Genomic DNA, 27,115 nt, shown 5'->3' on the forward strand with positions numbered 1-27,115 from the left:
TGTCATTACGTATCTATCCGGGAAACGTTGTGTAGCATGGCCACGCCCCCTGGCTAATATCTGTCATGGCTGCTTACAGTGGAAGTAAAACTACCGATATGCTAAAATAGCATCTGTTGTTTTACTCTGGTGAATGAATATGAAGTATTTTATGTTACGTTTGACACATTTATTGGTCATTTTAGTAACCGACTTTGTTGTCTTTAGGTTCACCGATGTGGGCTAAATTATTTCTTAGCCCCAGGTTTATCAACCAAGTTCATCTCACGTGGAGTCACAGATCATTGATCACAATGCAACTGAAAACTAAAGAGTTCGAGTCTCTATTTACCGACGGGCTGGTTGGCCTTGCTGGTAAGCTCATTTTATCTTACGACATCCTCACCTTTTCTTTCTTTAACTGTAGTGGTGGTGCAGTGATGATATCCCCACTATACCAATCTCACTTTGATATACACTACTAGCGAGAAGTTTGCCACTCCTACTCATTCTCTGTTAATAGTATTTCACATTTTAGAATAATAAAGTCACTAAAACAAAACTATTTTGCATGTTACTTACATTCAGTCAGGCGTCACAAATGGAACCATTTTCATGTTCAATGCTATTTACTTTTGTAATACCAAGGAGCATGTCAAAAATCATTGTATTTATTACGATATATATAGAAATATTTGAAAAGAACCAGTTTGAGCTGAGGATTGCAGGAGGGGCGGTGCGGGACCTTCTGTCAGGAAACCGGCCCGAAGATGTAGATTTTGCCACCACAGCCACTCCAGAGGAAATGAAGAGCATGTTCCAGACAGCAGGAGTCAGGATGATAAACAATAAAGGAGAGAAACATGGGACCATTACTGCCAGGGTAAGGTGAAGAATGTATATATATATATATATATATATATATATATATATATATATATATTCCTCAAACATTTTACGTTTTGCTAAACCTCTTACACAGTTGTTATACTTTTGCAGTGGGTTTAGGTGATCTATTTTGGTTTGTGATAATTTTCCACATAATATCAAAGTTAGGACTACAAACTGAAACATGCCCCTTTATACATTATAAAGCTTCATAACGAGAACTTTGAAGTGACCACTTTGCGAGTGGATGTGCAGACGGATGGGCGGCACGCAGAGGTGGAGTTTACCACTGACTGGCAGAAGGATGCAGAGCGCAGAGATCTCACCATCAACTCCATGTTTCTTGGTAAAACAGATGGAGTTCCTAACGAGACGTTTCACCTGAATGAGCCTCGCAATTTAATGAATGAATTTCTCATTAATTTGATGTTGACTTTCACAGGATTTGGAATCACTAACATTTATTGTGTCTTTACAGGGCTGGATGGGACTCTATATGATTATTTCAAAGGATATGAGGACCTCAAGAACAGGAAAGTAAGGTTTGTCGGCAGTGCCTCACTTCGGATCCAAGAGGACTACCTTCGAATTTTGAGATATTTCAGGTAATTATGCACTATTACAGTATTTTGACCGAAAGTAGCTAGAACGAAATGCATGTTTGGAATGATATGAAGCCTGGTGAATAAATTATGATAGAGTTTATCTTTAAATCTTCTGTCTTTGCTCTGTAGATTCTATGGGCGGGTGGCAGCTGAGCCTGGGCAGCATGAACCTGAGACTCTGGAGGCAATAAGAGAAAATGCCAAAGGATTGGCTGTTATCTCAGGGGAGAGGATCTGGGTGGAGCTGAAGAAGATGCTGGTTGGAAACCATGCTGGCCACCTGCTGGAGCTTGTCTATGAGTTAGGCCTAGGCCAGTACACAGGTGAGAAACTGAGAAATAGAGATATTTGTTAGGAATTGTTGCTGAACACTCTAAACATATAAAGTGACGATTGATGACCTGCCACTCATTTTTTTAAAAAGTTAAAAAGTTTTGCAAGTGGATTTTTTGCCCAATCTCTCCTGACACAAGACTGCCACTCAACAGTCCATGGACATCATTCTCCTTTTCATGATGGGCCATACATTTTCAATAAGAGACAGATCCGGACTGCAGGCAGGCAGTCAAGCACAACCCTTCTACGGTGTAGTATCTAGAAACCACTCTGTTGTAGCACATGCTGAATGAGGCCTGGTATTGTCTTGCTTCCCAGGAAAGATGCCATTAAATGTCTCTGCACAATCCCAATATATGCCTCCACTTCAGTGAACACTTCAGTGAGAACTCAATGTCCATTTTTCCTAAACAACAAGCTGAAAAGTGGATTCATCTGACCGCAGCACACATTTCCACTGTGTTTTGGATCATCAGAGATGAGCTCGGGCCCAGAGAACTCGTCGGCATCTCTGCATAGAACTGGTGTATTGGTTTCTCCATGCCAACAGAAATTCAAGTGGCATTCCTTGATGCAGCGTCACACTGTTTTAAGTCAAAACGGTTTTCCAAAGAACTCCCGAGCCAATGTGGCTATATTAAAAAGAGTAGTATGACGGTTTCTCATGCAATGCCATCTGAGGGGTTCAAAGGTCATGCACATTCAACAGCGGTTTCCTGCCTGGCCCTACATGTACTAAGATTTCCCTGGATACCCTAAGTCTTTTCATAATATTATGTATGGTAGATGGTGAAAGACCTCAATTCTTTGCAGTCTTGCATTGAGAAATGTGATTTTTGAATTTGTTTGACAATTCTCTCATGATATTTGGGACAAAGTGATGAGCCATGAACTATCTTTGCTTGCAAAGACTGAGAAGCTCCTTTTACACTCAACCACGATACCCTCAACTATTACCACTTACGTATTGTGGACTGATTCAAAAGAGATTAACTTGGATTTTCTATAAGCTTTCCACTTTTATTTTGCCTCTGTCCCAAGTCTAGTCTAGTGTCTAGCTGCCATTAAAATCAAAATTTGTTTATATTTACAAAATGCAATAAATTTAATGGGTTGGACTTAATGTATACAAATTTTAAATACATCATTTCCAAATATTCTGACTTACTGTGTGTTTCCCTGCAGGTCTTCCAGCAGATGGCAATGTTGGAGAGATGAAGCAGGTCTGGCAGAGGGCTCACGACAGCTCTCCTAAACCCATGACTATCCTGGCTGCTCTGTTCCGAAGCCAGGAGGATGTGGAGAAACTGGATCTGCGACTGAAGCTGTCCAGAGAAGAGAAAAACCTGGGCCTCTTCCTGGTCAAACACAGACGAGATCTCGTTAAAGGACAGGATCAACACGACAGCAAGAAACCATACACAGATTTCATAATTGATGTATGTACATTTTCTCCCTGGGCTCCCTCTCTAATGTTTACTACCAAAAAATCAGTTGTTGTACATTGATTTAATTCATTTATTTATTATGTGTGAATCAAACGGTAACAAGACAGACTTTATCCCCATAATCATTTAGACTGTCATTCAAAAAATTATATGGATTTTCTCAAAGGCCCAGTGACTCATATTCTGCTTACTGCAGTTTTACTTTTATGCATTTCATTCCTGATTTTTTTATACATTAGTTGTTTTGTTATACTATTATATTGTTCATTAATATTTTTGATTAGCTTTTCATTTTTGGTAATTTAGTAATTTCTATTCAGTTTGTTTTAGTAATTTTAGTGATTAATTTTTTTTAATTTTAGTTAGTTGTCAAGGTTAGTTGTCAACATTTCTAATTTTCATTTGTTTTTCATTTTATATTTTTATTTTATATTAATTTATTTCAGTTACCGAAAACGATTTTTAATAACAATAACAATGCTGATTTTTTTCACATCTTTATTTCAACATTATATAGTTTTTATTTATATATATATATATATATATAGAATAACTGTTTTAATATTATATATTTTTATACCATGGTCTTTTTGAATACTCTATCCTGATTGGCTGGAAGGTGTACAATAAAACTTTTTAATGCACAGGAAGTTCCAAGTCAGTTTAATCACCGGTCTATATTAATGCGCTGTTTTTATTGAAGCGCACACACGCATACAGAACGTCACTCGAACACAGAGAGTGGAGATCATGCTGCGCACACAGAAACATTAAGGAGCACAGAAACTTATCAATGCTGCCCTGTGACTTTTATTGATAAAATAGCTTGGCTACTGAATCGCTACATCATATTTCTCAGCTTACATCGCTCTTCTGAAGTAATTAAACTCACAGCTTCGTTGTAACGCTACTTCCTCTTTTGATAATTAATTCAGATAAATGCTATAATTCATTCAAATAAATGTAATCTTATGCACTACCTACCTCTGTGTCTGATTCAAAGCGGGCAGAATGCTAGATCTAATGAGCTGTAACTGACGGAAATAACCATCAATTTTACCCTTCCAGTCAAATATTGAGCTTCAAACATCAATAACAGCTTTAAGCTTTGCTTCGGGCGGTTCTTTGCCTCCACAAAATCGTTTATTGCACAGCAAGCCATGGATTATCCATTACATATAAATATATAATGAATACATTTATATAAATATATCTCTTTTTTTCCCCCCCATTGCAGTCTCGAGAGCCAGACTCGCAGAGTAAAGTACTGGAGCTTCTGAAGTATCAGGGTGAAAATAAACTTTTAGATGAGCTGAGAAGGTGGTCCATCCCCCGCTTCCCAGTGAATGGGCATGACCTACGCAAGCTGGGCATTACCTCGGGTAAAGAGATTGGCACCATCCTTCAGGAGCTTAGGGACATGTGGAAGAAGAGCCGCTATCAGATGAGCAAAGAGGAACTTCTGGCCACCCTCAGCAGATCCTGATGTCAGATAAGGAAACACACTAGTGTCAGAAGTGCTACTGTCTCTGCTGGCATGTTCTATAATGCATTATGAGTCTGTGTACAGAAGGTGCACCTCCATAGTGTCAACGAATAGTGTGTGGAGGGACCATCAGGTCTGTATGGGCACTTATATACTTATTATTTTTGTCCTGTGGCTTTGCAGACAATGCTACCAAAAGCTGAGGAATATCAATGGCTGCTATCTTTGGAATTTGTAATGGCTATGTTTTCGGGATGCAGAAAATGTCTTGGAGTATCAAAGCGAACATTGTGAGATTTAGAATGCTAAACATCGTCAACACTTCCCTATCATTTTCCTTTTATAAATGGTGATTTAGTTTGACATAATATCATTAATTTATTCATAAATATAATTGGTTTGAACAAGGATGCATCTAAATTGAACGACACAATGCAATTTCATTTTGAATTTGTTTTTTGATGTGGGATTTGTCCCTTTCTGAAATGGTGTAATTAGTGAACTGGTGTAATTATTATAGTAAAGGATGTAATTTAGCTCTCCTGCAGAGATGACATCTTCTCATATATGAAGCCATAGCCATGGTTTCATTATGAGGAAAAATTATATTCCTTTGTCAACAGTTCTTAGTTATTAGATGGTTATGTAACCAACTCTCCAGGTGTTTACTTTGAAATAAAGTAGCACACATTACGTATTACAGTGTCGTGGTGTCTTGCTTTAAGTCCATGGATGGAAATCTGTAATGGTTTGATATATCTATCTCGGGTTGGCGATATGACCAAAACCTTATATCACGATATGAGTAATTTTATTTCACGATAATGATATATATCACAATATAGTTATTTTTGCTTTAAATAAGGTTTTTATGATATCAAAATGTATTGATACCATTGAAATCTAATAAAGCTTGTCACCATTTTCAATTTCGCAAAAAACTAATACGAGCCTAAGAAAAATGATCTCAAGCTTACTGAAGAGAAACAGTGATAAAGAAAGAACAAAGAAACTAATTACAAGCGTATAGGAAAACAAACTACAATAGAACAAAGACACAAATGAAATATACCTACCTGAAAAAGTTTAAGCACTAGAAATAAGAAATACTACATAAAGTAATCAAATTTATAAAAACACTGCATAGTCATCACTGCCTTATTAAAGTTACAAAAGTAATTCAGTGAAGAGAGGTGAGAGATTTTCTTTTTTGTTGTTGTTTGATTAACATTAATAATGACAGCAGGTAAATTTGGATGCTGTCACTTTAAGTCCGACTGCACGGATCCACACTTGTGCGCTTTCTTTCTCAACTGTTTATGTTCACTTCAAAAGACATGGTCACTTTGACAAATAAGTATGTATATTTAACTGCTCAAGCCCAATTATACGCAAAAAAGCACTCCGTTCAGTTCTTGCACGGTCTATGTGTTTTAATGTGTTCTAGACAGCAAGAAAGCACTCAGAAATAGCCCTTGAAATTCAGCGCTTAGAAACAGTCTGACAGCACTTGCATATAGGGGACTGAGTTGTCTTTCGCAGCTTACTGTGCTTCAATGGTTTAAAATCACTTGTTTTTAAACCAGAATACTTAAAAACGCACAACAAGCTTTCGTGACTCCATAGCACAGTAAACGTATAGTCCAAAAATCTTAAACGATTGACAAATTTCTACCGGTTAATCGTGTCTGCCGGTATACCTGTGTTGGGATCAATTTGACCCCTATTTGAGTTTCAACTGCTTGAGACACTAGTTAAACTGTTTTTTAAATGTAGTGAATATTTTTCATTTTGGGTCATGAATATGCATGCAAAGTAGATGTGTTTTGGAAAGGCTTCACAAATTTTGTTACATTTGTGTTGGGGTCATATTGACCCCCAACGGATGAATATCAACACTTCAAAAAACAGCAAACCAGAAAAACTTTAATGTAGCTTGTCAAAACCTAAAACTATATGGAATGCATGAACTTATGACATTTTAAGACTCAAAGTTTACTTGAAATTGAAGATTGATTTTCAGTCAAATTATGTTTTTATTTTATTATATTACAGACAAAGTATGTTTTTGGTTATTAGTTGTTTTGGATCTCAATTATTAGACTGAAAACCCCATTTTACCAGTGTAAGGTTTTGAGAATCATGCATAACAAAAAGGCATGATGATATTGACTAAGAAGGCTATTTATACTTGCAGTTATTTGCACCTCAGTCTGCTAATAGTCACCACAAGTAGTGGTAACAAAGTCATCTTTATTTATTTCGTGTTTATGCAGCAACATTTTGAACAAAAAATGTAGGGTCAAATTGACCCTAAACACAATAGAAGTAATAGGCTACAATAGAAATAAATGGGAATTATTCAATTTCTCACATAATTTATGTTTTCGTCTCTGGATGTTTTTTGTTTTTACATGAATCTGTACTGTTTGTCTTAGTTACAATTTTGGGCTAACTGCATGGAAACAAGAGTCGATATATTTTCAAGACTTAGCCTATTTTAAAGCAAAACAATCTAAGATTGAGTGTCTTTTTCTAAAAAATTCATGCTTCATCTTTTCATCATGCAGTTTTCTGAAGGCCATTTTGTGTTCATGAGTAGTTTTGAATTAAGGACCCTCCCTCCATACACCGGACCCACCCTCCATACAGCAGACCCACCCTCCATACAGCAGACCCACGTATAAAACCTCAAGTCTTCACTCACGTGCACACACTAAAGTTGCGCAGACGCATATACTGACAGTCTTGTCTGCACAGGGTTAGTTGGACTGCAGATTCTGAACTTGAATTATTTTTAAGACTCTACAAATATTAAGATAATGTCTCTCTTCACATTAAACTTAAGCAATTTAACTTTGGAGATGGAAGTCACCGGAGATGAACCCCGGAACGAGCGTTTGGCTCAAATCGAGATTGCGCTGCTGAGCGTCATCTTTCTCTGCGCATCAACTCTGAACTTCGGCCTGCTGCTGGTTCTGTGGAGGAAGCGACAGCAGGTGTCCAGGATGCGCGTGTTTGTGACCCATCTCTGCTTGGCAGACCTGATGGTCGCTTTCTTCCAGGTGTGCCCTCAGCTGATGTGGGACATAACTGACCGTTTCATCGGTCCTGACCTCGTATGTCGTTTAGTCAAGTATCTTCAGATCGTCGGCATGTTCGCCTCCACTTACATGATAGTTGTGATGACGGTGGACCGTTATCAGGCGATTTGCAACCCCATGGTGACTTTCCAGAGGAGGCGCGCGCGCTGGAACCTGCCCGTGTGCGTCGCGTGGCTTGTGTCGTTTGTCTTCAGCGTCCCGCAACTGTTTATTTTCTCCAGAGTTCAAGTCGCCCCGGGTGTCTACGACTGCTGGGCAGAGTTTATTCAGCCGTGGGGAGCGAAAGCGTACGTGACGTGGACGACACTGGTGATATTTCTGGTGCCCATCGTAACTGTGACCGTGTGCCAGATGCGCATCTGCCGCGCGCTCCAGATCAACCTGTACATGAAGACGCTGCAGCAACAGCAGCAACGGCAGCAGGGAGGTGATGAACACCCGAACTCTATTTCCTCCAGAGCCAGCAACGTGGTGTTTGTGTCCAAGTCTCGGATTAAGACCGTGAAGATGACAGTGGTAATCGTGCTCGCCTACACCGTGTGCTGGGCTCCGTTCTTCACCGTGCAGCTGTGGTCTGTGTGGGACACCGACGCTCCGACTGAGAGTAAGAGACATTTTTCTAGCAAACACGTTTTGGTCATTAAGTGTTAATACATTACAAACGCCATCTTAATATAAAGTTTTTTTTGTTTTGTTTTTTGATAATAGTTATATGCCTTTATAAGAATAACAGGGCTGTGACAGGTTGATTTTGGTAAGAAAACTGAATGGAAATATTTTTACAGTTGTCAACCAGTTTTTTAGAAAACTATCTATCTATCTATCTATCTATCTATAGTGTTTTAGTATGCACTAACAGTCAAAAGTTCGGATTTAAGTTTTTTCCAATGTTTTTGAAAGAAGTAACTTATTCACCAAGGCTGCATTTATTTGTTCACAGCAAAAATATGTTGGGAGATTTGTCACCATGGGTGTTAAAATTATCACTTGGTTCATCTTTGCTAGTGTTGAAACAACACTAAAGTGTTTATTATTCAAACACTGTGTTAATGTTTCATTTTAATCACTCAAGGTGTTAAGACATTATTAAGTATACACATTTAACACTTTATGGTGTTTAATCACACAACCCCAGTGTATTCTTTATGTTGATTTAATCTAAATAATGTAAATACTTATTTTAAAATGGTAATGCAGATGAAATTTAAAAAATAAACCTGTAGATATTTTTCCAAAAAACAAGTGACTATGAATCTATTTGAAGATTTATTAAAAATGTCATATATCAAACATACAATTGAATAAAACAGCTATGTTAGTCTCCAACGCATTATCATCTTAACATTGGTAAAAAAAAATTTACACATTCATTACGATAAATATTTCTTAAATACAAATCTCTACTGAGATTCAAACAAATTCTTTTTTGTTGTTGTAAAAATTTAGAAAAATGAGTCAGCACCATAGGACATCTGTAAATGTAAGGTGATGTACTTTTTCAAACAATCTGCATGGACATTTTCAATAGAAATTGAGGGTTTTTTTAACAAGTAAACATAATCTGCAATAACATCTTTAAATTGAAAAATACAACAATTTAATGCCACCTTTAACTCAATGTTAAACAGTGCCTGGTTTGAAAATACACATTCATTCTGATAAAATATACTATTCCTGTATATGCTAAATAATCACATAAATCTCTACTGAGTGTTTCAAACAAGTTCATTTTTTGAAACTATGAAGAAAAATGAGTCAGCACCATAGGACATCTGTGCATCAAACAAATAAATATTCCTTAAGTTGTCTTTGTTCACTATCCATACATGTTGAGATGCTTTGTCAATTAATCTGTAGGCATGGACCTGGGGAACATGTTGCTGAGAGATGGGTCATATTATGCACCAAAGACAAAATGAGCTTTAAAAAGCTCATCAAAAGCTCCAGGTGAAGTACTTGCTTGACAGGGTATGAGATTCTTGTCGACCACAATGGAGAACTTAAGCACATCTGCTATGGTTTGTCCAGTGGCCAGAAGATAGGGCGGCCTGTCCTCAACCTCTGAGAGATAGTCCTCCAAACTTCTGCAGGACTGATTAATAACAATATAAAAATTACTTAAATACCATAAATTATAGCATACATTTAAAATCAGAACATAGTACATTTACCACAAATTTAGAGAAAATTACATCTTCGAAATAAAGAAAAACCCTACATGCTTTCGTTATAGCGGTTCACTATTCTTATATAAACAATATACCATGAAACCAAAAACTAGTCTATTCTGCTCTGTTTACTTGGGGTAAAAACAATAGCATCTAAAACATTAAAACTGTTCTTGGTACACTTGGTGTAACAAGCGGTGACAAAGCAATATTAATGCTACAAACATTACACAATTTCTGTCTGTTTCTCAGCCCAAACTGATTAGATCACTTTAGAAAACATGGGTTAAGCAAATAGATAATGTTTTTATTTGATATTAACATTTGAATAATTTGGAAGTACAGTGATATATACATATTAAATGAACAAAGCTTACCCTTCTTGTTCAGTCATGTGTGCAACCAATATATTAATCATCTCCTTTCTTTTGGATGTTGACATATTACCAGTGTCTTTATAGTGCTACATCACTTCCACACCACCAGGTTTGCACTTTAGGATGTCTTCTTTGATCTAAACAGACAACACCAAAATGTACACACAGAACAGCATTTATTGATAAACTGGAGAACATTTTCTTTAAGCTGGGTTAGATCCCTTGTCTTACCAACCTCTTTTGCAAGCTTGGAATCATCCAACCTGGGTCTTTTGGAAGGGAATGCAGAAGTTGTGTTGCCTTCATTGCATTCAGTAAAGTTTGAAGACTTGCTGACAGAGTTCCCATCAGTCAAGGGGGACAACTCATGTGCAGAAGTGGAATTTGTATACAGTATATAAAAATATTACTTGCAAAAATGTAAACATCACCACAATTTTAACATAAGACCAGAAAAGTATAAACATAATTACCATCAGTAGTATGTAAACTAAAGCACATGCCCCTTTCAGCAACAAGTTCTGGAAACACATCCACGTCCATTTCTGTAGAGGTGTCATCCGTTACCTTAACAGGTGTCTGTTCTCAAATGGCAAATGCTTTTTTTGCTGAAAAACAATAACTCCATTACTACCCAAAAAATGTATTAATCATTAAGACATCAAATAGGGGTGTGCGATATCACGTTTTTTGATCGTGGACGATTAAAATGCCTCCACGATCTGCTTTGTATCGTGCTACAGTTAGTGCATTCTATCAGTTCAGTTCTGGCACCTCCATCTCAACATACTCAATGCGACGTACATTCACACATCACATGTTAACGCAGCGGTAGAGTTACTATGAAGGTAAATTAGTAGCAAAACTCGAGAACACGTAGATGTGAATTTGACAACTTGTACAATAAATATTCGTACTTGTACGCTAAAATGTACACTCACAGCTTCAATGTGAAAACTTGTAAAATAAAAATCTGAACTTGAATGCTAAGATTTGCACTCGCAGACAATAGTCACAAACCTGTATTCTGAATTTGAAGCTGCAGACAAGCAGTCAAAAATTTGTAAAATGCCATTCACAAAAATACAATGACAGACACTAACTTGTAGCCTAACATATATTTGCACGTATTCTTACATTCACACTCGCAGTAGGCCTACAACCTCAAGTAGGCACTTGCAACTTCTCAAATCTGTCACTGCAATTTCAAATTTCGCGCCTTGACTTTTGCTACTCTTTTCGCGATTTTTTAGATTCAAAACTAACTTGTGCACTTGCAACTCAGTGGCGGCGAGAGAGGAAGGGGGGCGGGAGTGGGGGTGTTCAAAGGAGCCGTTTTATTGGTTGGCGCCTAGCCAATAAAATGGGACTTCTGTTATATGTGATGATATCACGAAACCCGCTTATCGGAGACGATCTGAATATGATCTGAAACGCTAAAGGTGTTGTTGTGAGGTGTATAGTATAGGCTATGTATGTACAAATCTTTTGTATATTTAATGTTGCATTAAAAAAATAAAGATCTGAAATGCTAACATGGCTTAATGCATTAGACTGATATTAAAAGAAATAAATGATATTATCAAACTCAGTAAACAACACCATACTAATAATGCAGGCTATGTACAGAAAAGCAGATCAACACAGAATATGAGCACAATGCATTAAAGACAGTGGTTTGAAAAGGTCAAACTCAGGAAACACCATGCCTACTAATAAAGCATAGAAAAGTAATTTGCACGCGTTTAATTGTACGTTAAGCATTTCCCTCCCATAGAAAACCAAGAAAACGCTTCATGAGGCTTAATGGACCAACAGTTATAAAAAAAAAAACACACACACAATTTGTTATTATTAATAAAACTGCAGGCAGCAGGTTTATTTGCACTTAACACATATTTGCTTTCTTTCGTCATATTCTGGGCTCATTGGCTTTTCTGTAGCCTACAAGGCTATGCTTAATTTATGGTGTTGTTAACTGAGTTTGATAATATAATTTATTACTTTTAATAACGGTCCATCACAAACGGGTTTAGTGACATCTTCACAAATAACAGAAGTCCCATTTCATTGGGTAGGGGCCAACCAATAAAACGGCTCCTTTGATCACCCCCACTCCCGCCCCCCTTCCTCTCTCGCCGCCACTGAGTTGCAAGTGCACAAGTTAGTTTTGCACCTATATCGCGAAAAGAGTAGCAAAAGTCAAGGCGCGAAATTTGAACTTGCAGTGACAGATTTTAGAAGTTGCAAGTGCCAATTTGAGGCTGTACTGCGAATTTGAATGTTGGAAGAAGCGAAAATTTGTATTACAAGTTTGTGTCTGTCGTTGTATCTTTGTGAATGGCATTTTACACATTTGTGACTGCTTGTCTGCAGCTTCAAATTCAGAATACAGGTTTGTGACTATTGTCTGCAAGTGCAAAGCTCAGCGTTCAAGTTCACATTTTTATTTTACAGGTTTTCACATCGGAGCTGTGAGTGTAAATGTTCGCGTACAAGTACGAATATTTATTGTACAAGTTCTCAAATTCACATCTACGTGCTCTCGAGTTTTGCTACTAATTTACCTTCATAAGTTACACTCACGGGACGGGACACTGCAGTTCATAAAAGCTCCCACCCCTTTTACATATTTTCTACTGTCTTAAAGTTACAGTAGCCCAATAGTACACTTGAGGCCACTTGTCCTTAAAGGCATAGTTCACCCAAAAATGAAAATTATGTCATTATTTACTCACTATAATGTTGTTCCAAACCAGTATTAATTTCTTTCTTGTGCTGAAAAAAAGAAGAAGGAAAAAAAATATATTTTGAAGAATGTGGCTATACAAACAGTTGCTGGTCCCCATTGACTTCCATAGGAAAGAATATACTATAGAAGTCACTGGGGACCAGCAACTGTTTGGTTACCCACATTCTTCAAAATAACTTTCATTTTCAACAGAAGAAAGAAACTTATTCAGTTTAAAAACAACTTGAGGGAGTAAATGACAATTTTTCTTTTGGGGGGAACTAATCCTTTAATGGTAATAAAACAAAACACAAAAAGAAAATCACTCACTGCTCTTGACTGAGAACTTTAAAAGTAGCTTTAATAAGAATCAATGTATTATTTATACAGTGATGTCTATGCAGTGTTTTATTTTATTTGTTCATTCAATTTCTTTCTTGAAAGCTACTGTTAAACACTCCTACTGCTAAAAAAATAAATGTTTATTTTATTTGTATATTATGTTGTTGTGGCGAAGGACGGCCGAGGGACGTGAGAGATGCGAGACCGGTGTGCTACATAGGTGTTGCTCATTAGCAATCGCACCGCCGACCTCGCGCCGTTCTCTCACGTCCCTCGGCCGTCCTTCGCCAGTTGTGTAGCCTATTTTTATTTGCGCCACTTTGGCCTAATTGTCTGCCATTCTTTTTTTATTTCATATTTTGTTACCTTGTAAGGATTTGTTTTTAAAATAGGGAAATTAGTGCTCAGTCACTTGCTAAATAGTAAAACCAACATGAAAGAGAATGGTGATAAAATTGTGAACTGTGATTTTCTGGAAAAAATCGTGATACATTTTTGCCATATTGCCCACCCGTAACATCAAAGTACATCAATTTACTGTATAATATAGCTTCATTTATGGACTTACCTTCTGTGACAAACTCCAAAAAGGATGGCTCTTTGAGTTTTACATATTTTCTAGTGCCATATATTGTGTTCTTGCCTTTACTGTCCAACCTGTAAAAGGTAAGCAAACTTGGAATGACATTTTATACAAAAAAAAGAGAGACATAAAAATACATAACATACAAATTCAAACATAAAACTATTAAGAATTTAATTGTTTAATTAATTGTAATTGTTTAATTTAGTGGAAGTGGGCAGCAGGGGCTTTGTAGCTAGTTCCACCACAAGGCTACTAAAGTAGGTTGGAATTGGAGGACGGGCTCAGCGGAAGACCATCAAAGACCTTTTGAGCCTCCGGTGCGACACACACCCAGGTCTGATCAGCCTGTGGTTAGGGCTGGGACGGTTACCGCATTACCGCGGTCACTTGACTCCAACCGCGGGTCTGAGCTCGTCACCGTCATCACCGCAAAACGCCCCCCTCCAAAAAAAAAAACCTTGGCCTGCACATGTGTGCACGTTGTGTCTAATGACATGGATTCATTGATTCTAATTACATGGATTATGTCTAATGATATTGTGGCTTATATGGATTCAAGGTTTTCTAAACAAAACTTATCATCAAAAGATGGAGCAAATCCAACCTTTCGTGAGTTGAGGGGAAAAATCTTGCTTTTCAACTGCGGTTAGAAAAAATCCATACGCCCCAGCCCTACCTGTGGTGAGCAGTGGCGTATCCAGGACATTTTTTGGGGGGTGGCCAAGATGGGACACAAAGCTAGTGTGGGGTGGCCATGGCATAGCAAAGTTAATGCGTATATGTACGCAGCCGACCATGGTTCGAATCCCGGTCCTTTGCTGCATGTCACATCATCTCTCTCTCCCATGATTTCCTGTCTCATAACTGTCAAATAAAGGTGACTATCCTGTTAAAAACAGTCCTAACCACCTATCACTGTCCCCAAGTATCTCTGGTTATTTTAACATGTCTATTTTTAATCAGTAATTATTGTCAGGATAGGGTAAACATTTTCTAAAAGCTATTTTCTTGTAGTGGATTAACTTGTCTCTTCATAAGTTAGATTAGAGTAGCAAAATAAACTGCTCTTAACTCATCCTATATAGAATAACATGCATCAGTCATCAACTCATCATCTGTGTCACCTGTATTGTTACCTGAGTTTGCTTTACTAATTGAGGCACCATCTTGTGGTTACATAAAAACACAGAAATCCAACAGGACAAACCAAAATGCTTAAAGATAGGACCTTACCTGTAAAAGCAAAAGAAAACCTAAGCTTGTAAGAAAAAAACATAAATATTTGTTGTTCTTTACATGCTTAGTATATGTTATTATTTAGCTTAGATATAATTTGTTAGAGATACTGGAATTTGATTTTCTTAATTTGTTCTTTGCCAGGTGTGTTTTTATTTAACCACAAGAGGGGACTTAAACTAGTAAAGCAAACACGGGTAACAGGTAACACAGAGGATGGCCTGATGACTGAATAATATCATTAGGATGCCTTGTGATGTATGAAAATGTGCAAAACGTGGTTTTCAACTAAGACAGTATTCATATCCAAGGCCCCGATGAAGGTATAAATTTAAACATTGGCTTTGATTCAGCATACATTAATAAGTTAATTTAAGTGAAGATGTGCTAACTGATACAAACAAAAACAGCCCTTAAATAACAGAGCAAATAAATAAGTCACAGCTTGTTCTTGTGTTATAACTTAAATCTAGACTGTCACACTATATTTCACACACGGGTTGGCAAAATATTAAATATTAGCTCAATTGAACACACACATCTGCAAAAAACACCCTCAAGTCTTCAGTCCAGAAAATAGCATTCCATGGCGGTGTAACGAGTGGAAATAAGGTGTGGCCCCTTTAAGAGCTGCGCGCGCGCCCTCTTCAACTGTCTGCACTCTGCCCTCTTAACTTGGTTTGCAGGCTGCTAAGCTAGCTAGTACAGTGTAGTTCGACTTTTTCAGTTTTCCTACACATTCAGAGGGAACTACGATATAACTAAACATTAAATTACCATACCTCTCAATCTACAGATTCCAGCGTTTTTATCATTGTTGCTGTTGTAACTGTGACCGACCGTCCTCCTGTTTCACGGAGCAGCAGCAGCAGCCAGCGCGCTCATCTCATGGGTCACCTGACCTGCATGGCCAAACGTCCGCTGAGCAGAAATCAGCTCTCACAGCCTCAGTACGACCATTACGGTGTTAGTTAAAAATGTAAAACTGGCCCTAAATCAGTTGATCAGCTGTCATCATTGATTGACAGCATTTCTCTTGTTTCTTGTGTTGACGAACTTGACCAACTACCTATCAGATCTGGGGTGGCCACAGGGGTGGACAATGAGCTTTCAGGGTTGGCCCTGGCCACCCCAGGCCACCCCCTAGAATCGCCACAGGTGGTGAGCCAGCCTCTGGTGAGGGTGTATTGTGATAAAAGGCCAAACACCCAATGAGGGCGGGGTGCACAACTGAGGATGTGTCGTATTGGAGGCACCAGGTGCTCATCCCCCAATTCGACCCCACCCAAGAGGACATCTCCAACAACAGCACTTGCTGATTATCAAGGGATTTTAACATCTAGTCCTAGTAAGCATACTAATTTGTAACCAAATGCAAATGACAACATTGCAGTGTGGGCACAGGCATTGGTTTATGTGTTTGCTACAATTGCTAGTGAGTGCTTATCCTCATAGGAAAAAGCAAACTAACAGACTCAATGTAATCAGGTCACTTTGTGTTTTACTACAGATTCCCTTTATACCCACACACATATTACATCAAGAACTACCACTTGCATATGCCAATTGTCAAAAACAATTAAAACTTTATATCCACACATAAGCTCTAAATACTGTTACAGATTTACAACTATAAAACTAGGACTAAGTTGTAGAGAAATAATATTTCACTTTAGGTCATTCACTAATGCACGTCTGCTCAACTAATACAAAATTAGACAAATAAATGCCTCTGCGGGAGAAACATAATCTGTTTACCTGGCTTTGAGTTGCTATCTGTCGGCTGATGCAGTGCTTCACTCCCGTAAGTTACTTATCGATCATGTTTTTGCGTGTCTCACGAAGAGACGTTTTTGGAGCACTGTACATAGGCGTAGCTATGTTATCAAATTACCACGAGAACGATGTACAGCGCGTTTCGCTCTCAAGATGTCATAGGCCTCATAGGATATGCGCAGTGCCGCCATTTCCGTCTGTGTTTGGCCAAATCCGTTAGTGCTCGAGCCCCGGGGCGCCACACAAGAACATATTATTTCAAGAACAATCAATTAGATTTTAACGTCTGCTTTCTCGTTTCCATGACATTTCAAAACACCAGAACTAACCCGTAACTAGTTACTGGATGAAAGATATAAACAGTCTTATAAAGGTTGGGAACCCTATTAAAGATACTTTTGCCAAATGACAAAAAAAAATAAAAGTTTAAAGCTGCAGTAGGGAGTTTTGAGAAAATGTTGACTTAGCCTGAAAATTTGAACAAGCACAACTTACAGGTCCAACGGTCCAACCTCCTTGCTCTCTGCTGCGCTACAGCCCTCCCTCTACAGCTCCTCCCCCACATCGGAGCCTGCCGTGAACGCGCAGGCTAGTAAGCAGGAACACCGATGACGGCGGATTATAAACAGTTATGGAACATTCACTAATAGGGACGAAACATCAACAATATGCTTTACATTGACTATGGCCTGCCCATACTTTGACTACAAACTTGGTCCTCAAATCATTATGTATTTTGCATACATGTAACTTTAAAACATTGCATTCTTTCTATAAGTTATAAATAGCTAGTAAGATAACGTTAAAGAATTAGTTCATTTTAAAAAAAACTTTTGCTGATAATTTACTCACTCTGATGTCATCCAAGATGTCCATGTCTTTCTTTCTTCAGTCGAAAAGAAATTAAGGTTTTTGATGAAAACATTCCAGGCTTTTTCTCCATATAATGGACTTCAATAGGACAAAAACGTTTCAAGGACCAAATGACAGTTTCAGTGCAGCTTCAAAGGGCTTTAAACGATACCAGGCGATGAATAAGGGTCTCATCCACTGATCTATATAATGCCTGGACAGCTCATGACGTTCTAAACCATAGACATCATATAGATAGACGCCCTATCGACCGCTACTGCCTATTGGCGCGGATGAGCCGTGGGGCCGCCATCTTAAACCGGTCACCCGCTCCGCTCAGTGTAATCTGTTTGGCAGGTGCAATGAGCCGCCAGCGCATTTAATTAATCATATCTCACTGAATACCGAACTGATTTTCACTGGTTTATTTTGCTGCAAAGGTCATACACAAAGCTACGATACAGGACACATTGAATATTTTGTTCACAAAATACAACCAATAGTACGGTAATGTTAAATGTTAAATCTTACTTGTGAAAAGTAATCCCCGAGTGATGGTCTGCCGATTTGAGCAGGAATATGCTGCACAGTGCTCTGGCAACTACTGCTGCTATGCAACGCAAATAGGAGTATGACCGGTTTAAGATGGCGGCCGCATTTCTTGCACCACAGCGGCCAATAGGGCATCTAGTCTCTATATGATATCTATGTTCTAAACTGCCATCAGGCAGTGAAGCCACCGGAAGTGTTCGAGCGTCCATCTTACGATTCCCTACCAGCAGAGGGCTCCAAAGCCCGTTATACAGAGATTGGTAGGCCCGACGGCACTTTAAAGATGAACAAACTGCTGAGCAGCATACAAGTGTAAAACGACGTTCACAAAAGGACGTAGAAAAACTGCCACAGGTTGTAATTCAAGCCCTATAAGTAGTTATTTATATGCAAAATTGTCGCTATGCCCATGTTGTTTTCTCCGAGGCAAGAGTAACGGTAATGCTGCTGCTTCTTTAACAAAGCAACGATAAAACAGTCAACAGTAGCCTATAAGAAACATCAGAGCAGCAATAATCACAATTAAGTGTCCAATAGCGACACCATTTAACAGCTTCAAAAGAGCTTTGTGTAGAGTCCGTTTACCGTTTTTACCACTTTATATGAACAAACTACTAATCTATAAAACACAATCGGTCTTCCGACCTCATTGAAGGCGGTAACAGAGTGCGCACGCGCTGCCAGGGCTCTCTTTCTCTGCTTGTTCTTATGCGCCCTGTTAGTGTGGGGTTGGGGAATTGTGTTATTTTAGGAACGGTTCATATAGATTTTTGCAACTGGTGTTTTTTTACTTGCTAGGACCCCACTGAACACAAAACAACCTGTTTCCAATTTTTTTCTTCATTTTTAGTGCCAAAATTCAAGATGGCAGACAACATATGGAGAAAAGTCACAGAAAATAAAATATATAATCTTTTCACTTCTATAAAGGCTTTAAAATGGTAAACTATTTGATGAATGTATTCCTAATAAGGCAGACAAGTGAGACACAGACTATTTTCAAAATATTTATTGTATCATTTGCCAAAAAAATTGGAAAAAAAGAAAACAAATCTGCATTTTGTTTCATTATTGAAGAGTTCAACAAAACAGTCAGTCATTATTGAGGAGTTCAACAAAACAGTCAGTCATTGTCACTCAAGTATTTATACCGTAGGACGTCATCAACAGGAATTCGGAGGGTTTGAGTCTCCAGCTGTAGAATTGCATCTTGGTCCTGTTTAGAGCGTACAACCAATTTTGTGTTCCTCTGAGGTACTGTGTCCAGGTGCCACAGTTTTTGCACATTGTGGTGGATTTCATCAGGTGGGCATTTAAAGGAGATATAGTGACACTTGGTGGAGGGAGAGCTAACAATATCTCTAGCAGGGCCCTATAACGTCCAGCCGAGACGGGTTTTGATTGCTACAAGGGCTCCGGGGGGGCCTAACTTTACAGGCAGTGTTGGAGTGATAAGGCGAGTATGATCAGCTCCTATGAGTAGAAGGGGGCTTACGTTATCATGCTGCCTCAAGGGAATATGCCGCAGATGAGTGTAGCACCGCTGGAGGGATTTCACAGGATGAGAATGTTCGGATAAGGAAAGCTGATCAGCAGTGAAGGCATGCCTAATGGCATAGGATTTCTCTGGATGGGCCTTCGGAATGAGGGTGAAGGACACGGCGGCACCGTTTAGAGTCTGGACATCCTGTCTCACCGTCCTCAGCTTCAAGCTCTCAGACTCTCCTACCAACTGGAGTTTCTGGGCGGCAGGATGCAGAAGAATCGTACGTTCTGACCCATCATCCAATATGGCATACGTGTCTAGGGACTTGTCCCCATTACGTAAGGTCACTTCAACTACCTTCAGCAGCACTTTATTGCAATCGCTAGGATGGTCTAGGTAGAAATTCTGCACTTGCTTCTGGTTGAGGTTGCAGATATTTCCCATTACATTGGTTGCAGCATCCCTTCAGATCACACTGGTTTGCAAAGTGGTCTCGTGCACACCGCCAGCATCGTTTCTGTCCTTTGATCCAACTAGTTCTCTGATCTTCAGTGAGCTGGAGGAAGTCATCACATTTACTGACATGATGTTCAGGGGAATTACAGTAAGCACTCACTGGACAGCGTGTGGATGTGGTGTGGGGGAGGAACTGACTGGCTCGAGGAGGAGCTATCTGGACTTTAGGGGAGGTCATTTGGGAAGTCTTGCTACCATGAAGTATAGCTGTAGCTCTGAATGGGTGAAAGGGTGGTGGCCTTGGTCGGACGGGCTGAAAGGTTCTCTCCCTTCTGGGCTGGCAGCGGGTTCCCTGTTGCAGCCAGGAGGAGAAATCTTGGAGGTTATAGGAACCTGGTCTGCTCAAAATCATGCTTCTCTTAAACTGACAAAAATGCTCACTGGGTAGTTTCTCTAATAGCCGCTCGACATGAGCCACAGGTAAACTCAGAAAGACCTTCATGGCCCGTTGACTGGAGGAGACCCACTAAGGCCTGTACTCTGTAACTGTAACTGCAACTGATCTAGGGCTCTACCATCACCTATCTGTATAGCAGGCATCTCCATTATAGCCTGGAGCTCTCTCAGAGCAAGCTGTCTGGGTTGGCCATAACGCTCACCTAGGGCCAGAATAGCGAGTGTAGGGATCATGGGCATAAACATAAGCTAAAGCAAGCCGCTTCACCTGATCTACCTTTAAGTGATCCAGTAAGATGTGATATTTATACTGCTCCGACTCTCCTGGATCCAACAAGTTGGACAGGGCCATCTTAAACATCATATACTGGCTTTCATCCTCTCGTAAGACCAGGGAATGAGAGACCTCCTATCTTGCTATATGACTGCAGTCGGCCTGAAGGGGGAGCTAAATGGCTTGGTTGGGCTGCAGAAGTAAAGTGGTGAGGCTGCACATTGCGAGGCTGGTATGCTGGCTGGGCAGAGTGGGTCATAGCTCTAGGCGAAATTTGAGGTGACGACATGTAGGCTGGGAGCAAGGGGTTACGTGAAACTGGGACTTGACAGGTGGCAGTAAACTGACTATGGTCAGAAGGATTCGTGTGCTGCCAGGACTGAACTAAGGGCTGAATGGCAGGGGCACAGGTTACAGGAGGTGGATAAGAAAGCTGCTGCCGAGGTGGGGAAGAAAAGGGCTTAGTCACTTGTGGTAGCCTGGGGTGGTATTGCAGCATACTGGGCTTGTGATGCTACTAATTGAGGGCCAAGGTTTTCAGGTGATGGTCCTGAACGAGACCCTGAGGAGTGGCCTTTACCAAGCATACAGCGCTGGATTAGTCTACCTTGATTTCTTACTTCTAGTAACTGCTGTAAGAGATCAGTTTGAGGGTCAGGAATTGGGGCTACATGAGGGTCATATGGGTACTCAGGGGCTAGGGCTCTTCCGGAAGAGACAGGTGAGGGAGGCTCTGTTGCTGGCTCAGGCTCTTTTGGTGGTTCCGGCTCTTCATCCTCCTCGCTGGGTAGTTGAGGTGGGTCTTCATCATCCTCAGACTCATACTGTGGTTGATACGGAGTGAAATGGTGGTGGCTCTGGTGCTTCAGCAGGTTGTCGTGGCCGCTGACCATATTCCATGACGTGGTCATCATATACCCCTTTTCCACCAACAAGAACCGGGTGCTGGTTCAGAGCCAGAGCCAAAGCTGGTTCAGAGTGGGTTCGACTGACGAGCTTAATAAGAACCGATTTGCCTTTCCACCGGCTAGAGAGCCACAACAGAGCCAGATCTTACGTCACTGTATACGTCTCATGTTGCCCAGCAACGCTAGTGCGGTAGCGCCAAACAGTACGCCAGGCTTGTTCGAGATGCATCGGCTTCTCGCAGATCGATCTCCGCATGACATCAAAGCACTGCGATAGCGATCTAAAAGCACAAGGAGTCGTATGTTCTCCAAACACTCCCGCAGCTCCGATCGGTCCGCGCCGCTCCGATGCATCTCGAACAAGCCATCAACAATAACGGACGTTGCAATACTATGGATGCTCATGGGTTTACAAAATACATCGGAGTCCAACGCGTTTGTGCAGCTCGCCGTAACTTACATAGACGGATATTTATAATCGAGCTGCTATTAGCTCGACTAGCTGCTATTTAAAAATGGCGGTCACAAGTTTCTATTCGTCTTGTTGGTCACGGTAACCCCGCCCCCAGCCCCTGACGCAAGTGGTTCTTACTTGGCTCTGTTCTAGACCAGCAATGATTTGGTGCTACTTAAGAACCACTTTTCCTGGTTCGGAGCTGGTGCTTTGCGTGTGGAAAACCAAAGAACCGAATTGAAACTAGGCTCTGGCTCCGAACCAGCACCAGCTCTGCCTTGGTGGAAAAGGGGTATTAGTGTACAGGACGCAGGGCTTGGCGATGAGGACGCTGAAGTAACGAAGGCAAGGAGTGACTGGACATCTCCACTGGTCGTCAATGGCTCCGGCTCGAAGGACCATGAAGAGGAGGTTTGAGAGGGATGTGTAGGTGGCTGTTTAAAAAGGTGATTATTTGCAATTTTTGGTGATATATCCGCCATCTTGGACTCTGGGCCTGTGCAGCCCGGGAAAAAAACCGAAACAGGTATTTTTGCAACTATAGGGTCTGAAGAAGTCAAAAAACATAATTTGCAAAAATCTATATGAAATGTTCCAAACACTTTATTTTGCTACATATGGCCCTGCACTATGTCCACTGATCTAAATAATTCGCTGTTACGACGACTTTGTTCCCTCGTTTTAATAAATCGTGGACACGTTGAACTAATTCACAATATAGTAAAACGAGGGAACAAATTAGTATAACGTGCTAAGGTATTATTCATTTGTGGCCACTAAACAATATTCACCTGAATATTCACCAATTCACAAAAATATAGGTCTTTAGCATTCACTATATAATTAATAGTATCAAACTGTTTTTCTTACCTGTGAAGATAGCTCTTCACTGAAGGCCAACTAGTGTTCTCATACAGCTTTTTATTACTTTTGCAAAGAAATTGCCGTTTATTAATAAGCTGGAAAAATTTCCGACTTTAATCAAATACCCATTTAAATGCTTAGGATGTTTGCGTTGTGAGAATGTACAGGGATACTTTAGATTTAAAAACTGTGTCTCGTTAGGCAATGTTTTTTCAGTCAAATCATAAAATTTCCTGTTGATTCAATAGAGGTGGCTTCACTGTTTATGACGTCATGAGCTATCCAGTCATTCTATATAGATCAGTGGTCTTATCTAGCGAAACGATCGGTAATTTCAAAAATAAATAAAAAACTTTAAGTTTTATAAGCACAAATGCTCGCCTTGCTCTGTTCTGTGATGCACGTTTGTGATCCTGTTCGAACTCGTTCATCAAAATGAACAAATCTTTTTCGAGTCATTTCGTTCGGTGAATGAACGAAATGACTCGAAAAAAGATTCGTTCATTTGGATGAACGAGTTCGAACAGGAGAGTCACGAACGCGCTGTGCAAGAGAGGGGTGATCAGCGCGTACACGAGCGTGATTGACACTGCTAAGACATTCCTCCTGGCTCTGATTGGTTGTTTCTGACTGGGAGCGGTGTATTTCTGCAAATGGCAATAGGACAACTGGGAGGAGCCAGAGGAGCTTGATTTTTTCACAGATTATCTGTCTCATATTCTACTGTCAGGACATAATGACAGTTTTAACAAATATTTGTTTACAAAAGTTACCTACTGGAGCTTTAACTATCCAAATCCTACTTAACCTGCATTATCACTAAACCATATAAGTGATAAAAGTGATCAAGCATATAATATTTGTAAATTAACACCAGATTTTATCACTAGCTGCCCAACACTAGGTTTGTTATGACTTATACATTTGCTGTGTTCATAAATTCAGTAAAAACTGTAGGCTTATATTGTCAAATATTATTTTAAAATAACTGTTTTCTGAAGGATCATGTGACCCTGAAGACTTGAGTAGGCCTATAGCTGCGCCATCAAAGAAATAAATATTTTAAAATATATTCAAATAAAAATGGAGATGTCACCCCTTGTAACTTTTTAATTGGTTAAGATGATGGAAGATGTTCCAACTTACCCCATGTTACACTCCACACTCTCCCCTACATGTAACACATTACTGCTAAATCATGTTTAAGGGCATTTATTGAGAATGTTATCCAATGCAATTTCTTGTATCTAACCAATAATATTGTCAATTTTATTTTTCAGCTGCAATCTTCACCATCCTCATGTTGCTAGCCAGTATGAACAGTGTTGCCAATCCATGTATCTACCTGCTTTTCACTGTGAAGTTTCCCAAACTGTTGGGAACTCTGTGCATGAAACACACAGACATGAAGGTGCCGCTGCCTGAGGAGACTGCGATGGTCAGCTCTCTGTATTTGAGCTTTAAAAACTCTGATGCACGGTGAAAAAGAAACCACACTAACAAACATGTTCATTGGACAAACATGTTTTTGGACATTATTAGTATTCTTTGAAGTACCATGTAAATTGTACATTAATGTGCTAAGTGTTCAGTACCATAGTATACTGTAAATATCAAAGTAACATGATTTTACCATCTGACATAATCACTGTACCATAGTACTAGCACAGTACATTTATGTAAAGAAATAAATGAGACCCGCTAGACTCATTGTGGAGTCTCCATGTACTGAAGCATTTCAAACTATGTTCAACTCCAATTTTACCCCCACTTACCTTCCTCTCCTATGTTGTTATATCATTTCTTTTAACTGTACATATCAAGCAGGAAAATAAATTGCTCACAGTGTGTGCTGTCCGAATTACAAATCAAAATAATGTACAAAATATAGTGTCTTTAAATATCGAGAAAAATATCTATTAGACTATTAGTGTGCTGGGTGATGTTATGAAAATGCCTGTAAAGTACATTCTCACTGTTGTCAATAAAGTACTATAAAAATGAAATATTTGGCATCGAAATCAGTTCTAACATGAAAGATATGGTTATTTTTTAAAAAGTACATATGTTTTATATTAAGCCTCAATTTAGACAATTTATTTCTAAAACTTATTTCTAAAAAAGAAATAAGTGTGGAGAGAAACAAAGGTATGATAACAGGTTAGAGTTCAAAACGTTTATGAATAACTGATAGTATTATTTCAGCTGATAAGACTATTTGACAATGTGTGGTCTGACCCTCAAAGTAGGAGAGCATGTGCATGGATTAATAATTTATACTAAATACTGCAATATTCATTAACAAAGAATTGTCTATTTTGATTTCATTATGACTTTATATTTCTAAAGAACAGTTTTCTATCTGAATATATTTTTAATATGTCACTTATTCATATGATGACAAAGCTGAATTTTCAGCATCATCCAGTCTTCAGTGTCACATGGTCCATCAGAAATCATTTAAATATGCTGATTTGGCGCTCAAGAAACATTTACTATTATATTCAATGTTGAAAACAGTTTTATTTCTTTGGAAAACGTGATACTAGGATTCTTGGTCCCACTTTATATTAAGTACTATGTACTTCCATTGAAAAATAAGTACAATGTACTTATTGTGTTCATGCTGTATTGTAAAACACTTGTGCTGCTATTGAGGTGTGATACTGGTAAGGTTAGGGTCATGTGTGGTGGTATGGGTAGGTTTAAGGCTGGGTTAAGGTGTAAGGGAAGGGTCAACAATGTAATTACAAATGTAATTGCATACATTAATTACAGCTGTAATTACATGCAGGTATTTTTAAAATATAAGTACAATGTAAAAACACAATAAGGCTATTGTATCAAATTATTAATTTCAATGTAAGTACATAGTACTTAAAGCCACTTAATATGAAGTGGGACCGGATTCTTTGATGAAAAGAAAGTTCAAAAGAACAGCATTTCCTTGAAATAGAAATCTTTTGTAACACTATAAATGTCTTAACTGTCACTTTTGATCAATTTAATGAGACTTTACTGAATAAAAGTAATAGTTCCTTTCAGAAAAATAAGTCTTACTGACTCAAACTTTAGAACTGTAGTGTATTTTCACCTGGCACGAAGACCGCTTCTTTTCAACATTAACATAGAGAGACATGTTGTTTGTAAGGGTAAACTGAAATTGAACAGACATTTTCCTGCCTTATCAGCTGGGCTAGAATTGAAAGTGTTTTTATAGGTTTTTTATATATCTATTGGTTTTGGCTTTAGTACAGTGGGGAAAAAATACAAGTAGGCCTATTTAATTTTGAAGTTGTCTATAACGGGTATTATTTTTTCATACACAGCATAAACAAGTTTTTGTAGTCTTATTTATATATCCAGTCTCGGAAAAATAGCATGTGCTGAACGTTCCCAAAGGGACAATCACTTCTAGGCTACAAAATGGGCAATCGATTTACAATTTATGTGAGAGCAGCACGAGGCACGTGTGCGGCACAACTGCTCCTGTGTACTGTTTTCTCTGTGTGACTCATGGATCATGTCTGCTGTGCTTTTAGACCTTCTGTAGGATGAAAATGTGAGAAAGTGTTTCCTGTGGTTTGTTCAATAAAATGTTTCTCCATATTGATGGTTACTAGTGTAGTAATATTTGCACGTCCTACATAATGTCTGCAATAGAGCTGATCTCGATTCAAACATCCACGCGATCTTATTCCTAAATGACAATGATTCCTCTATGTCAATTAAGCTTTTGACAAGCAAGATC

At 39.1% G+C, this 27,115-nt stretch overlaps 2 protein-coding genes across 2 annotated transcripts; both read left to right on the plus strand.

The window, feature by feature from the left end:
• Window positions 1-15: 15 nt before the first annotated feature.
• trnt1 (tRNA nucleotidyl transferase, CCA-adding, 1) lies at window positions 16-5,439 on the plus strand. The gene is made up of 8 exons (XM_077198119.1): window positions 16-129; window positions 208-354; window positions 669-862; window positions 1,075-1,213; window positions 1,346-1,472; window positions 1,602-1,795; window positions 2,994-3,247; window positions 4,494-5,439. The coding sequence occupies exons 2-8, from the start codon at window positions 216-218 to the stop codon at window positions 4,740-4,742; spliced, it is 1,296 nt and encodes a 431-aa protein (XP_077054234.1). The 5' UTR covers window positions 16-129; window positions 208-215; the 3' UTR covers window positions 4,743-5,439.
• Window positions 5,440-7,564: 2,125 nt separating this feature from the next.
• avpr2b.1 (arginine vasopressin receptor 2b, tandem duplicate, 1) lies at window positions 7,565-25,340 on the plus strand. Its single transcript, XM_077199938.1, has 2 exons — window positions 7,565-8,450; window positions 24,645-25,340. The coding sequence occupies exons 1-2, from the start codon at window positions 7,565-7,567 to the stop codon at window positions 24,845-24,847; spliced, it is 1,089 nt and encodes a 362-aa protein (XP_077056053.1). The 3' UTR covers window positions 24,848-25,340.
• Window positions 25,341-27,115: the final 1,775 nt, after the last annotated feature.

This window comes from Siphateles boraxobius, unplaced genomic scaffold (genome assembly GCF_051911475.1).
Source record: "Siphateles boraxobius isolate OS27281-9 unplaced genomic scaffold, OSU_SipBor_1 41, whole genome shotgun sequence".
In the NCBI taxonomy this organism is placed as follows: Eukaryota; Metazoa; Chordata; class Actinopteri; order Cypriniformes; family Leuciscidae; genus Siphateles; species Siphateles boraxobius.